The following is a 17,231-nucleotide window of genomic DNA, read 5'->3' on the forward strand; positions in this document are numbered from 1 at the left end:
ATGGGGAAAGCCATGTCCAGCTGTGGATGTGTGTTCTACAGCTGAAAAGGTGGCGATGAAAGGCTTCATATATTTATTCTGAATGCGCCATCTATTGAGTTGTAGGAGTGGTCGTGGTACTGTAGCTTCTTGTTCTTCGGTAGCTTCTTGTTCTTCGGTAGCCTCTTGTTCGTCGGTTGTATCTTGTTCGTCGATTGCTTCTTGTTCGTCGATTGCTTCTTGATCTTCAGTTGCTTCTCATCTGTTGACCGCACCGAGATTGGTGTTTGAGTGGCGCGCGATATTCACGCCACAGAGTTAACACGACAATTATTTTATGTCATACTAGATGCACACCTTGCGAGGGAAGACCGCGTGGCGATCCCTGACCGGGAGATACCGCGGTCCCCCGTTTAGCGCAGAGGGCGACCACCAAGGGGGGTTTTAGTGGGTAGGAATCCCACATACCCCTGTCCTCCCCCCAGAGGCAGGGCATCTTGAATACCAGAAGATTTCCCCCACCGAAAAAAAAAAAGATGCACACCGTATCTATGTTCTTCATTTACCCTTTGGCTTTCAACCACGAGCTTGTCTCGAGATGAAAAATTTGTGCCATCAGCGAAAGCCACGAATCTCGTGGTTATATGCCATAGATTTAATTAACTAAGCATTCATTTATAAATTGTTAAAAATTCATTATCTGTTTTTTAATTAATAATTATTTCTGTTAACCAATTAATTTAATACAAATGTACTCTAGAAGTCTTTAAATTACTGTTCATACGTAAACACTGTTTATTATTTAACAAACATTTTCGTTGCACTGAAATATATACTTCTTACTAAATACACATTCTGTACTAGTTCAGATACAGGGTTGAACAGTTGAAAAGCACGGCGCACGACTAACCTTCTTGTTAGCTATGGCTCTAGAAATTGGCAAAAATCGTGTACCTCAAGGGATTAAAAATCTGAATAAAAAGGAAGTTTTAATACCCCAATTTAAACTGAAACCTTTCTGTTGATAATTACAAGATTCTTTACGGCAATTGAATGTATATTTTTCTGATATTTTGAATATAAACAGACAGACACGAATTCATTTATACATATAGATTTACTTAAACACTGAAACGTCACGTCTAACATTATAAAACCGAATAATCCAAAAAATAATGTTCTTTTGTAACCATTGTATAGGTGTATGTAGCTTATAAGTGACTTGCGTTATATTTTATACATCCCCGAGACCTAAGTAGGCATAACTTTGCGGTACGTGAACGTGTGAACAATATGTGTAAGGGGGCGTGAATGTAGGCGATCGTATACACAGATTAATCGCCCTTTTACCCATGATGTTACATTTATTTTTCATTAAACATCTTTTAGAGCTAAAGTGAACGTATGCAGGTAAATTGACTTGTTTCTTTACGTAATTTTTTCTACGTTATTGACGTAGATATACTCGTAGAGGGGTGCTACGAGACGTTACAGCCTCATCGGAATTTATTACGTTAATATATAAAATATATATTTTACAACAATTCATAATAGACGGTAGTAAAGTGAGATCCAAGACAGTATTTAGAAATATACAGGATGATTGTTTATTTGTAAGTAGGATTTATAAATTTTTACGGCAAATGTTGTCAACTGCTTAAAACAGAGATGCGAAACACGAGTCCCGTTAAACATATTTCTACAGCCTGCCAGAAATTTCTAAAATTAAATTTATTTAGTCGATTATCTCCTATATATTGTTATAAAATTAATTATAACAAAATGGTAAAATGGTAGTGGATATACTAAACCGGAATAAAAAATTTAAAATAACCATCGATCAAGACTGCTTTAAAATTTGTACGCGAAATCTCTCTTTTTTATATTATATAAATTGTCAATTATAATATTTATTATAAATAAAGTTTTGTCAATTTTTAATGTGTTTTTGTGTAGGCCCGCTAAAAAAATTAAATTTCAATCGGCACGTTGATTGAAAAGGTTGGTCGACCCTGTTTAAACAATATTTTTACATGACCACATTGAAAACTTTGATATAGTAAGCCATACATAAATTCACAGCTAAAAAGCTTTTATACTTATAATCAATCATTCTGTATATGATTTATATAATGGACATACATCGACCTTTATGACCACAACTGCCAACACCACGCAGCTAAAAAAAAACATTGAAATTATATATATATATATATATATGTATATATTTGAGTTATTGGCCATTATATTTATTAAGAACAGTTTAACAAAACAAAGTATATGAAGAATAATTACCTCCACAAGTTTCTCTGAAATCCGGACAACAATCCCCGAGTTTCAAGCACGCGTGGTCACAGTAGCACGGCTTGTCACTAATATCGTCTATGATGGCGTTCTGGTGCGCTTTCTGGACGACGCAAGAGCTATCCCGGCCCGGGCAGCACAGGTTGGCATCTCTACAGTAGTTGGCACCGCAGTGTCCAGCCAAATACACCGCGCTTGCGAAGCAAATCCAGTAGCGAAGCATTGTTAAGATGATAATGATAAATTATGTTAACCTTATTTATATCGTTTACAGCACTATAGCATTTCAACTTGGCAGGGTTATCTGTAACAAAAGAAAAATAAGTTGCGTATCATTTTTTTAAACAATAGAGTGATTTGTACATTCGAATGTATTATCTGATAAAGTTCTTTAATAAAAATATCAACATATACATAATAAAATTAATTATTGTTTATATTATCCCTCTCTGATGTTTTAGTTCAGCCAGAAGTTTTTTTTTTTTATTTGAAACCAATAGCCACAGACATTGTGCGTCCGTGCTCTTTTGATTTTTAAACGGTTTTATTTAGTTCGACCCGTATGGTATTTAAATATTTAGGTCAAAATTAGAAATTGATATTTAAACACCTTCCCGTTGTCAGATTGATCTGAAATTTTGTACACACATTTAATTTAGATGACATGATAATACAATATAATAAAATCAATAACATTATAAATCTAAGATGGCCGCCGATACAAAATGGCGGATTACATATTTTTCCTTAACCCCCCTCAATATGGGTATCAAATGAAAGGGCTACACTAGTAAAACACGATGATTATGTCAAAATTTAAGATTCAAGATGGACGCCGTTCCAATATGGCGGACTAGGTACATATTTTTTCACAACCACCACAATATGGGTATCAAAAAACCGTTTAACTTAAAAGTTTTTTAAATGTATATATTTTATCAACCTTCAGAAAGACTGAGATTTATTATACACATTTAATTACTTACTTTTAATTAATATTAAAAGCGAAAGCCAAAAGTTACTGGCCTGTTACGTTCTAATATAAAAAAAAAAACAAATGAATGGAATATATTTCAAAACGTCAATTTATATAGAATAATCGAATATAGGTGGAAAAGCTTAAAAACTTTTTGCTCCCACATAAATTCAGATTTATATTCAAAATATCTTTATTCAAGTAGGCTTTTATATGCGCTTTGAAGCATTGATTATTTTAATTTTATACGTAGTAAGGCGAACAGAAACTCAACAGTTGCATTTTTAAACAAAATTTAACAATTTTCGAAATGTACATTAAAATTTCAACCATGTAAATGAGTCAACAAATCGAGTTCCATATTTAAATCAACTAAAAACTCTTGAATGCTATAATAAGACATATTTAATAACATAATTTTAATTCTAAATTTAATACTAAATAACATAGGTTTTAGAAATGTTATGAAACTTTATTATATATGTGTAAACTCATATATATCCAATATGATAAAATAATAATAAGATAAATGTTTCTTCCTGTATGTTATATGTTTAACATTTTTATTAACGAATGTAAAAGTCAATAGAATAAGTATTATATGACTTATATGATTTTGTTACTACATTCATTTTATTCTGTTCAAATATTCTTATGTAATAGTAATTATTTGAATTTGTTAATATTGCAACACTGAATCAATAGAGCTGTCAAAAAAAAGATTTATGATGTGTTGTAATTATTTACAGCAGATTAAACCAGAATTCTTTGAAAATCATTTAACATTTAATTGTACCATCCCACATATGTATATGCATAAACTAATATGTATAAATAAAAATGATAAACCAAAAAATGTTGCTAAGCGTTAGTTTTGAAATCGGTTCTACCAAACCGGCTATTTTTTTATCGTATGTTCATGAATCCACCCGAAAGATTTTATAATAAAAAAGGAGAAATATTACGAGAGAGATTAAAAAAACTACGATTTTCTTTTCCCATATATACCACAGAGTAAATTTAAATATCTGTTTCTAATTATTAAACGTTTAAAGTTAATGATAATCTAACTCATTCATTTAATATTTTATTTGATTCATCATCACTGTCATTTCAGCCATAAGATGTCAACTGCTGAACGAAGAAGAACTGCTTTTGAATAAGAAGGAATGGAAGCTATCTTCATCCGGCATCTTTCGGCGAAATAACAAAGGTGAACTACGACTTGTTCTCAACTTGAGAGCGAGAAATCTTTCGGGCATCTGGATATTTATATTTGAAAATAAGTGTAGAATAGCAACCTCTTTAGCTTATGATAGAGCACTGGTGTCGTATACCTGGGGTAGTGACTTAAAAACATAGAGAAAAGAAAGCGCTACTTATTTAATATTTACATGTGAACGCATCCCAATATGGTGGTCGAACTAAATCCGTATCACAATTTTTGGTTTTATGTACCTCGAAGTTACACAACGGCGTCTGATGAAACAAAGTCACGATACTCAGAATTAAAAAAAAACGCTGCCAAGCTAACAATTTATTTTCAGATGTATTTACTATATAACAAAAACTATGTAAATAAATTTTACATATATATAATATAAATGAAGAATTTGTTTATAGGAAATAAGTAAAAATATAAAATTGGTGGATGATATTGCCTCCTGTGAGGTTTGAACTCACGACCCCTGGTTTACGAGACCAGTGCTCTACCACTGAGCTAAAGAGGCAGACACTTAGGTTCTCAAATTGGTAAATAAAACTTGCTAAGCTATTGCAAGTTAATTTTTTACTTTATTTTAAATCGAAATGCGTGTCACCATGTTTTATAAATTAAAAATATATGATTCTTTATATGAATGCAGACGGACATTTATAACTGATTTCTATATATGACTAGCTGATCCCGCAAACGTTGTTTTGCAAAAAAAATTGATATTTTAATTTACAAATAAAAAATAAGGGTTTATCGTAGAGGGGTGAAAATTTATGGTTGTATGTATTCTTGTATGCTGTATCATAAAAAAATAAAAACAAAAAATTTCGTTAAAAAAATATATTATTTTAAGTGTGAACAACCATTATCACTTAGGGATATAGAAAATAGATAGTAGCCGATTCTCAGACCTACTGAATACGCATATTAAATTTGGTAAAAATCAGTCAAGCCGTTTCAGAGGAGTTCAAGTTCGAACACGGTGACACGAGAATTTTATATATTAGATAATGACAAAAAATTCTGATTTTCGAAAGCTACGAATAAGACCCATAGATTTGTGACAAAAACAATAGTAGAGGTACATATCCGAGGTCCGAAACGGACAATTTGATAATAAAAAAATTAACCTCGTCAGTCGGGTCAGCGAGTTGAATGAAATAAAAAGTCAGTGACATAGTTTAACGTATCTATAACGTAAATAGCACAAGTGCGGTCCACGATAGCGTGTTATCTACGGTGAATGGTTACCGACCCTGGGGGCAATGGCCTCCGCGCCAGGGGTGCAGCGCTGACTCAGATAAAAAGCGGGCGCAGCCGGACGATAACGGAAGGGAGAGAATGTTGATTTAAAAACAAACGGAAGTATTCAAGGGCGTGCGTAGGTGAAGGCGCGGTGAGAGACTAAATATAGATTGTATTTAAACACACCAACTGAGTACGACCCTGTAAGGATCTTATTTATAAAATGTACTAACAAAGTAGAGATTTGAACTAAATCACAAATATTTTATACGACATTTCATCATACCCTTTCTAACCAATTATAAAGTTGTTGATTATACTGTACCCAAAATACCCAGCTGTTATGTTATACCAAAGAGTACAGTACTCTTCCGAGGTCCTGTCTCCACCATCTCCGGCAGCAGTATTCTTAAAGGTGAGTTCCCTATGCTTGTACGCTCTACCTGACTAACCAAACAGGTGATTAAGTTTTAAGGTTCAATCACTTCCCGTACATCACAAAGAACGTAATAACGAACCAATCCTCGCTCGAGATGCCAGGTAAAATGGCTCCAATAATACCTGGATACGGTGCCATTGTTAGACATTCACTTCCCAATTCCCACCACGGAATCTAGCCTAAACTACAACCGGCTGCGTTAAGTATTATCTAGCATATATCTCTTGCTGAGAAGCCAAGTACCCGAGCTGGAGTGTGGTGTAATGAAGTATAATTTACGTCTTAAGAACCAGCGGCGTTGGGACGCCGCGAGTGTTAATGCCGGACTGCACATACTCCTCTTCTCTTCCCCCGCCCCGTCGCTCACATACCTTAAGCGCGGTACAGAGGTTTCGGTAGCAATTTAGTAGACTGAATCCAAAACTTTGACAGTAAAGAGAGTCCTTATAACCACCAATTGGAGCGTAACACTAAAGTAGACATTCTGAATAGACTTAATAAATAAAATAGTAAGTTTCTGATCATTGTATCATGTCACTAGGATCTATCCAGGATATATATAGAGAAGTAATCATTTCGTTTATGAATTTTTAATTAGTTTCGGGGTAATTTTCTTAGTTCGCACGAAATATTTGTGTAAAAAGTCTTTTACGGTATTTTACTGGAACAAGAGATTTTTAAAACTACTAAATTATAATGGGTTATTTTCATTCACATTAAACGGGTTTAAATTTAACTTTAGAAAAATACATGTTCACTTATTTACACATTATCATACTTCAAAATGACAATAAAATATAAATAAAATTATCAACGTATGCAAAGGTGGTACAATAGATCTTATCACTCGAGGTGCACGTGATAAATACAAGAAATAAAGCACCGAAATTTCGTCATCAAAAAGTTAACAAAACCATCCCGGGTCTAAGTGTACGCATATATAATAAAGTTCCACAACATATCTAAGACCTTTCATTTCTTTGTTTTAAATATAAAACTAAATAAATCTTCTTCATCGAAATATATTAAACTTGATTTGTTGACTCATTTACATGATCGATATTATAATGTACACATTAATTGTTTAATTTCATTTAAAAAGCAAGTGTTCACTGTCTGATCGGCTCTCAGAAGATCAGCGTTACTAGCCGATTGTGTTTTACTGCTTATAATGTTAAAATAATTGTAAATTCATTATCATATGAATTTTAAGCCTATCTCTACCAGACAACCTTTAAATGGAAACAATACGTAATTAATAGGAATAAAACATAGTTAAACATAAAATATTGTTAGTCTTACATATTTAATCTTATTATTTATTGAAATTAAAATTAAAAAATTAAAAATCTGTGTAACAAATTCATGTACGTGAGAAAAATAAATAAACTAAATAAAGCTGTGATGCTGCAATAGAAAATAAAACTGAAGTGTTTGAGGATGGATGAAAGGAATGGAATGATTGAGAAAGGAAGATGGAATTATGGAATGATACAAGGAAGAAAAAAAGATATTGTGAACTATGGAAGACGAGGACAAAATAAAAAATTCATGTGAAAAAAATGTTAAGAAATAAAAAACCCTGTTCTTGACAAAATAGGGGTGGAAGGAGAGGTCCCAATAGCGGAGCCCTCATTTAAAAAAAAAACCTTTAAATGGAGATGAGATATCTGAAGCAGACGCTGGTTTAAAGTATAATAAAACAAACAATAAAATAAACTTAAAAACAGGCTACATATTAATAAACTTATTACAATTAATATTGAATAAACTAGATTTGAAGTAATTTCTTCACACTAGCTACTTGAATAGATTCGACCTGCATTAGAAATATCAAGCTGTTCTATTTTTTAGATTTATAAAATATACGCCACGTTTACCGTTATACAAGAAGACAATCTATATAATAGGCCCTCTAGTCAGCAGAGCTAACAAGAAACTCAGTGGAATTAATAAAAAAAAATTATGATAATAACAAAAACTGTTTTTTTTTTTCTTAAAATAATTATAATTCATTTTTAATCATCTGTATCGTGAACATACTCTGAAATAGAATTATATTCCTTCTGGCAGAGTGGCTAAATAATTTTCTTAGCACTTTGTGTTCGGCGTACATGCCAGGAAACAATCCTTGTACCTCCTGTGGTAGTTCGAACAAGATGTCGCTATTTATATAGTTCGTTCGGAAATCAATCAAATAAAATTGAACAGCTCGATATATACAATGCAAGTCATATATCTTCTAGAAGAACGAATGAAAGAATGGTTTGAAAAATGAATGTTCAATGTTAAATAGGCGAGAAAGACCCGGTAAAACCTCGCAACCTGACAAAATCTCCAGTTATATACAACAACGTTGACTATAGCACCATATAAAAATCATTTTCATGATAGCTACTCAATGTTACTCCTCTTCGAAATGATTTTTCACGGAAACATTTCTCGTATGACCTTCATACTGGCTTTACATACGTTAGGTGTGAACCTTTGATTGCAAGAAGTTATTTAAATAACCAAAGTAAATTTAATACTGGCCTACAATAATTACAATATAATCGACGAATCGTAAAAAAAACGTATTTAGCAATCATAACAAAATGGCGTCGCTGATAAAATCGACGTCAAATCCATTCTGTCATTCGCTTTGACGTACACGGAGCGTTTATTAATGAAGTCGCGGGTGTATCGTTCGGAAACACTGAACTGAATTCAATACACGAATGTTTTTATCGTTTTTTTTTTATATTGGCACCATGTTTGTTCGGACAGTTGAAACGGAAAGGAATGGAGGAACAAAACGTTTTCCCGCGCATTTTTATCTAACGCTTTCAAAATAATCATGACACGAATAAAAACGTTCTCATTTTGAATATAAACGTCATCGAATGTTTTAAAAAATTTATTTTTTTATCACATTGCAGCTTATTGACTATATGTTAGTATCAATCGATGCTAATCAAGATACAGGGTGATTTATTAGGTGTAAAAAACTTTAAATGGATGAATGTTTAGCTCATTTCTCAGCAAAAACCTGTAGCTTTGACACCTGTTTTCTGATATTATATTTTGTCTATTACAATGTAATAAGCTAGTAACTTCTGGCTGTACAATATCTGGACTAACATGTAGTAAACAATAATATTTTTTTAAAACATTATTACACGAATTTTAAAAACGTTTTTTCTTAAGCCGTCATTAGATTTAACAGCAATTAGTAAAAATAATCAATCACCCTCTATAACTTAATATTAACTGGTGTAGTCAAATATTTTTTTTAAACTCATAGTTAATTACTTTCCTGTATTCAACTTCGGAATAGAATCAAAAATATTCAGAAAATATTTAACAAGTTTGTAAAGTTTAGTATAATTTTTAAGATTAATGTTAATCCTGGTTGAGTAAAAATAACACATTTATTCATCATCGTCATCATCACCCACTGCAAGGTATCGGTTTCCCCCAAAGATCGTGATGATGACCGGTCTTATCCTGCCCGCATACAGCGAATTCACCCGACCTTGACTATATGGTCGATCAACCTAGTAAATAGGAAGTAAAAAAGGACCAATATTTAGCCACTTCCGCACATGCAGTGGTAGTCGTGCAACAAAGTGCACCGCTTGCCAGCCCGATGATAGATGCGTATGCGGCAAACAATGCGAATTACACAACTGCCACCGTTAATTCACTAAACACGTGTTTCACCCCGCCACGGGGCATCTTCAGGAGTTATGTTACACCGATTAGTGCCAAACACAGAGTGAGCTCACTCCGTAAACCTAATGAATTAAAAAACAATAAATAAATAATTTAAATCATTGATTTGCTTATACCTCTTCTATTTAATATACAAGTTTCGGATAGATTTTAAGAAATTTTAAGTATCAAGACTGCTCAATTTTTTAAACGGTTTTATTTAGTTCGACCCGTACGGAATTTATTTATTTGGGTCAAAATTAGAAATTGAAATTTAAGCACCTTCCCGTTGTCAGATTGATCTGAAATTTGGTACACACGTTTAATTTAGATGACAATGCAATATAATATAATCAATAACATTATAAATCTAGAATAATCGCCGATACAAAATGGCGGATTACATATTTTTCCTCAACCCCCTCAATATGGGTATCAAATGAAAGAGCTACACTAGTAAAACACGATGATTATGTCAAAATTTAAAATTCAAGATGGACGCCGTTCCAATATGGCGGACAAGGTACATATTTTTCCACAACCACCACAATATGGGTATCAAAAAACCGTTTAACTAAAAAGTTTTTTAAATGTATTTATTTTGCTTTAAATCATCTCCAGTCAGCATTACCAGTAACAGTGTACATATAAGCATTTTTAGATATATCAAATAAACATTTGAATTTCTTCATGTAATGTTGAAACCTTGATGAAATTTATATTGTGTTTATCGTGGTCAGAAATGCCATGTCAAAAGGAGCAGTTAACCTGAAGGTTTAACGGTCCTTGTTTAAATATTAACGAAACGAAATTCAACGGAGACGGCTTATAAATGAAATAGTGGTATTAAAGCATATCGAATCTATTCGAATGAATAATTTATAACTGGCATTACCAAAATTTGTGTTTCATAAATAATTTATAAGTAATAAATAGTCTAACATTCTTTATTTGAAATTATATTTCATCTATATATTTGACTCAACATTTTAAAAACAAAATAGGTGATTGATTATGGATGTAAAGGCTACGAAGGGGTATATTTATAGCTAGAAGTGTTTCTCAATTTTTTTATGCCACCTTATCATTTTTAAAATACATACATCCATCAATATAACATATATAATTTTTATATTTAAACGAAAGGGACGACTTCATTTTCAAAATGCTCTTTTTAAAAATCGAATTACCCTCCTGTTGGGCGTGGGACTCATGTTGGGGAAACACCGGGCTAGAGTGTTTCTAAAAATCTATGGTTTTAGAAATAATAAATAATGTAATGATCATGTAATGATATTGTAGGAACTGCATTACGTCATCGACAGCGGCGCATGGAACAGGGGAATCCCACGCCAAAGTGCTCCATATTTTCGTCCAAAGAAAGAGACAGCGCTCTATAATATTTCTGGCATTGTGATTGGCTGTGGGTTTTTATTAGTTGAAGATAGTTTAAAGAATCGGTATGAATATGTGCTATGTTTGATATACATATATATATATATATATATATATATATATATATATATATATATATATATATATATACGAGTATATATACTACTACTACATATACTACTACAATATACACACTTCTAATTAAGATTTCATCTTGTTATTACCCAAAAGACTTACTGGCTAAAAAACTCATGATATGGTAAAAATTCGTTTCCAAAATTCGAATAACAATCTTTAAAGCTATTTGCGTTTAAATAATTAAACATTAACCTATAAAACATTTTTGTCATTTCTTGTCAATTGGCATTTACAACTTCATCGGATTTCAGGTGATAGAGTGCTGGGGAACCTTAATCTGTTTATGGTGGTCAAGTTAAAGTGCTTCTAGAATGTTCGACAAAAGCCACCAAGCTTTTACGTAGCTCCGGTGAACTCTGGAGTGATTTTATGCAAGTTGGAAAAAGTAAATTTTCTTTGACCCAGAAGATGCCTGAAGATTTTGTTCCTCAAAAGATTGCTAATAACTGATTCCCATTCCATCTACTTCGGAAAGGTAGGAGAAGTAGTAAGAGAAGAAATTCCAGCCAGTAGGAAACATGCTGAAGTGTTGCAAGGTATCTCTAATGGTCATATTTGCAGCCGTATAATATTGAAGATAGCTTTGGTTTATATGACTGCAATTTTGTATTGGTTTCATGTTCTCATTATGTTGTCTGGAAAGTTGAAAATGTTTTTCGATCTCTGCAGGATGCTGGGTTTGAATGTCTCAAGAAGGATTGCTTTGTGGGTAATGTGATCAGAATTCACGAATTTTGAAAAAGAGTAAGCGATTTGAACACTGACCAAACTAGCGACAGGCAGCGATGACTATAGCAACGAAATGTGGTAAACCTACCTAACTTAACGTGATAACTTCAAGTCAATTTAATTGCAAGCATGCTGCTGAAATATAGATTCATTTTTAAGCTTTGATTATTGTATTGAAATGGCAATGGTGAAGCCATATGGCACCAAAAGGAGATAGCTACACTGAATTAGCTTATGTTCTGGAATGAAAACCACTGACTGGCAAGAGAATCGTAGAAAATTCGTCCATAAGGTTGGCAGATATCTTGTCAAAACCCTCGGAAGACGATGGATGCTGGGCGCTTCCAGCTGGTCCTATTAGAAATCTATGTCATGAAGATATGCTGATGACACTCTATCTCTTTAATAGAAGAACACTCTCCAGATCTACTTCAGGAAAACTAAGAAGCTGTTTATTCTTGTATATATTAACGAAGCGGAAAAGTGTGTTTTAGTCCACGCAAGTCCATTGCAATTTGCCAACGCGAGGTCGAGTGTTCAAAGACAATATTTGTTGTTACAATAAAATTCGGTAAAAAAACTTTTAAATTAAACGATTTTTTAAACGGTTTTATTTGATACTTTTGTTGTGGAAAAATATGTACATAGTCCGCCATATTGGATCGGCGTCCATCTTGAATTATAAATTTTGACATAATCATCGTGTTTTACTAGTGAAGCCCTTTAATTTGATACCCATATTGGGTATCAAATGAAAGAAGGTTAAGGAAAAATATGTAATCCGCCATTTTGTATCGGCGGCCATCTTAGATTTATAATGTTATTGATTTTATTATATTGTATTGTCATCTAAATTAAATGTGTGTACCAAATTTCAGATCAATCTGACAACGGGAAGGTGCTTAAATTTCAATTTCTAATTTTGACCCAAATAAATTCCGTACGGGTCGAACTAAATAAAACCGTTTAAAAACAATTAAAGATACAATGCTACTTGGTATCATACCGTACATTGACTATCATTTATGCTCTAGTAAATATCTCAATCGTCAAAGAGAGAGGTTGTATTGTGAGAAACGCGACTATACTCAGCTATTGGATAAAACAAACATAATAAAGGACAGGACAAATAGCGGCATGTTTGACAGCCGAAAATGTAGTCGAAACGAAACAGTGATGTGACAATACGTTCGGTAAATATCGATAACACTATTCCCGTTCATTTATAATCTGTCCAATTTGCAAACCTGGAGAAGAATGTGAAGTAAAATGAAGAGATTGTAACGTTACGAAAGCTTTAATAAGCCTTGTATGTTCTTAACTTTTTCTATCGCTTACTTGTTGCGTTTGTCCATCTATCTGCATAGACTCAGTAGGTACCTATTCAGTCTAACCTTGAAAAGACCTGGGCCATAATTCTAGAGAAATAACAAAGCCGGCAGATTGTTCCATAGACAGACTGTGCGGATCATAAATATTAAGTAGAAACACTTAGTACGCCTCCTAGGAAACTCCATAATGTGAGGGTGGTAATCAGCCGCCTTCCTATTCATCCTAAAGAGAAACGGGGATGGTGGCAGGTCTTGGGGTTCCGTAATGCAAGTGTTTCTAGTATTGCTTTACAGACCGCTAATAGCGGTCAAGAGAAACCATCCTGGTCGTAGATGGACTCGACGAGACATCGAACATTTCGTTCCGTCAACCTTTTAGTCCATGGATGCACAGACCGCGGCCCGCCGGTCGAATACTGGTGGCCCGCCGACAGCAAAAATAATACTCTCGTACATTCAAAAAATATTGAATTCTATTCCAGAATAAAACCAAAAAAATTTATTTACCAATACTTCTGGCGGCCGGCCCGCCATCAGTTCATGATTTGCCTGAGTGGCCCCTAGTCTTAATAAGTCTGTGCAACCATGCTTTAGTCTATCGTAAAATCTAACTAAAAGGGGCTTAGTCTTCTTTATGAGAAAGAAAACGGATGACAGCAACGCGATGTGGTCACATGTTGCTGTCGCCGAGGATGCCGAGGAAGATTCGGTTTAAAAGAACCATATACCTTGGTACACTACTAGAGGACGTCGCTGTGTTCCGTTGGAAATCCTAATGCCTCCCCAAAGACACAGAATCGCTGAGGGGGTTTTAGTAAGTAGGAATCCCACACAGTCTTGTTCTTCTTCAGAAGTAAGGGAACCAAGAAGCTAAATAGTTTTACGAGTGTTTTTAATGTATAAATAAATTAGAGATCGGCAAAGGATTAATACAGGCGTAGATAAAAATCTGTGATCAGAAAAATAAAAAGACAATTTTTTTTTGTTAAATAAGTTTATATTATAACAAAATGTTATAATGGAGCAATTGAACATTGTAAGCTGACCTAAAAATGTGAAACATAAGAAATTCAAAATGTAAAGTTGAAAGAAATGTGGCGATGGATATAAGGCGAAGCGTAAATGAAATGTAAAGGAATGTCGCATTTGTAAAAGATAATATGAAGATAAAATGGAGCAAAGTATACAAAATTTACATAGATTGTAAATAGAGAATGTAAATAAAATAAAATTGAAAAATAAAAATCCTTGTCATGGGTTAAGATAAAGGAACGAGGGGCTCCAATAACGGAGCCATAAAAGATATTAGAAATCATGTATACATGTACATTCTTATATTACTAAGGAATATTACAAAAATAGATTAAAAATACACAATAGTATCGATAATTATATCGATATCGTTTCATCACTAGACCTGATGCCCGGAATTTAATATCCGATTTAAATAACAATATGGACTCGTTTAAAAAAAAAACGAACAGACAATGACACTTCCTTTTTGTAACGTCCTTTTATAGAATATAATAAATATTAGCATTTCGAGTGTTTAAAAAATGATTTCATGTTACACAACAGTATAATTGTATTTTGAAAATGATTTATCAATTATAAATATTTGACAAGTTGTATTTGGTTGAAAACTCGTTCCCACCCGCGCCGCAATTGAATTGTAACAAGAAATTGTCTTCGAAATTTCTAATTGAGATGAGACATTTAAATATTCAGTAAAATACACCTGGCGAATGTCAAGAGACGCCGCCACCACCGCCACCGCCTCCACCGCCGCCTCCACCCACACCGACATCGTGTAAACTTTGTCATCGCTTAGTGAACTGATAAAAGTTTGACATTCACCTCCTGTTTTTCGACTTGTAAATTTCTTACGTTAGTAGGAACCCGTTTTACAAAGAATATACATAAATTATTGTTACGTACTGTGGGTTCTGCCTCGAAATAAAACACCACTGGTACACACTTTATTCACAAACCAAATGTCACCCTACTTTAATACAAAGTATACTTTCGCTTTGTCCAAACTTCGCTTCCGAATCGCTCAAGAAATCACTGTCCAAATAACTTACCAGACCGTCACTTTGTATGACTGATCTTAATCTTATAACTCGAAAAACAACACTAAGCTGTCGACATGGGTAGTACACCTATTTATACTACGGATAAAGTTATAGTAAGTTCGAGATAGTATTCGGTTAGAATTTTCTAGAACTGTAGACAAAAAATTATAAATAACTTAAACGTCACGCGTGTTCTTGATCCTAGGGTTCAGTGTTTATTGTTTAGAGGGTTCTGTAACTCGTGCTTTATAACAATATGTAGTAGAAAATATTATAACGATACTTAGTCGAAAGGATCTGAAAGAAAAAAGAGGAGAACTCCTCCCAAGAGGAATCTATACATCGCTAGATGATAACCATACCAACTAGATTGGTAAGTAAACTGTACGAACAGGATACATATACATTTGACGATACATATAAGATTAACACAGTTCTAGGCACTTGTGCGTGGTATTAAAATATATCGTTGTCGTTTTAGTTCAAAGACGCTCATTGCAAGGTATAAGACTTCCCCAAAGATATCTATAGTGGTATATACCATGACCGCTACGCTAGGCAGACGGGTTGGTGATCACTAATGTGGTATTATGGTACGCAGGGGATGCTGCTGCATATCCTCTGGAAACTTGTTTATGGTCTGTGGTAATGTTATATATTTAATACAATACTCCCATGTACATTATTATGTAATAAATTTATGAATTTGCTTTAACAAAAACTTGTAAAAATGAACATACAAAATCCATGTGTGATAGTTTTAGGATGTTGTAGGTGTGCATAAGGAAAGTTAGTAGTTTTTTTATTGCATACCGATATAGGGTAGTACAATCTGATTTTAATGTAAATCAAGGGTTCATCTTTCATTGATTTCACCTACTTTATTTAGTAACTGTAAATATGTAGAAATGTAAATATAAAATAAATAAACAAATGAAAATACAGCAAACAGAACAAAATGTAAATGTTGTTGTTGTTGAATGTAAAGATTGTCTGGTAAGATTTTAGGTTGTATGGTAGAGATCGCCTCGAGCAATAAGACCACCTCTTGTGCATGTATGTAATTCTTTTCTTTTTTTTATTTGTTATCTACAATGCATATAGAATGTAAATAAATAAGATTTGAAAAAAAAGAGGGTTAAATGAATTTGTGAAGAATAAAATATGAATGAACAAATCACATTGATAATGAAATAAAATGAGAACGCAAATAATATGATGAAATAAATATCTAATATATAAAATTCTCGTGTCACGGTGTTCGAACTTGAACTCCTCTGAAACGACTTGACCGATTTTTACCAAATTTTATATGCGTATTTAGTAGGTCTGAGAATCGGCTACTATCTATTTTTCATACCCCTAAGTGATAAGGGTTGTTCACCCTTAAATTTTTATTTTTTTTTTGGACGAAATTTTTTGCTTTTACTTTTTATGAAACAACATACAAAAATACATACAACCCTAAATTTTCACCCCTCTACGATCAACCCTTATTTTTAAATTGAAAATTGAAATATAATTTTTGCAAAACAACGTTTGCGGGATCAGCTAGTATTATATAAAGAAAAGAAACCTGTGAATTTTCCATATGGAAGTGTGGTAAAATGCAAACATTTTAATTACTTTTACCTTTACCAGTGATATTACATCGATACGTTCACGTTGTCTGTGGCAAGGAGGTGCTCGAGTTTCAAAGGAATCATAT

General features: G+C 33.2%; 1 protein-coding gene and 1 non-coding gene across 2 annotated transcripts in view; both read right to left on the reverse strand.

Moving 5' to 3' along the window:
• The window catches only part of LOC137924117 (somatomedin-B and thrombospondin type-1 domain-containing protein-like), a 62,211-nt gene that overhangs the window by 10,394 nt on the left and 34,586 nt on the right, over window positions 1-17,231 (reverse strand). Inside the window, exon 2 of the mRNA XM_068767447.1 lies at window positions 2,275-2,587. Coding sequence (XP_068623548.1) covers window positions 2,275-2,506 — 232 coding nt within the window. The 5' untranslated portion in view covers window positions 2,507-2,587. The remainder of the gene's footprint in view (window positions 1-2,274; window positions 2,588-17,231) is intronic.
• On the reverse strand, window positions 4,918-4,989 carry TRNAT-CGU (transfer RNA threonine (anticodon CGU)). Its single transcript has one exon. It is a non-coding gene; the product is annotated as a tRNA-Thr (tRNA).

The sequence above is a fragment of the Battus philenor genome, unplaced genomic scaffold (assembly GCF_028537555.1).
Source record: "Battus philenor isolate CCGP_79_NKW_IND1 unplaced genomic scaffold, ilBatPhil1.0.hap1 SCAF_23, whole genome shotgun sequence".
Lineage (NCBI taxonomy): Eukaryota > Metazoa > Arthropoda > Insecta > Lepidoptera > Papilionidae > Battus > Battus philenor.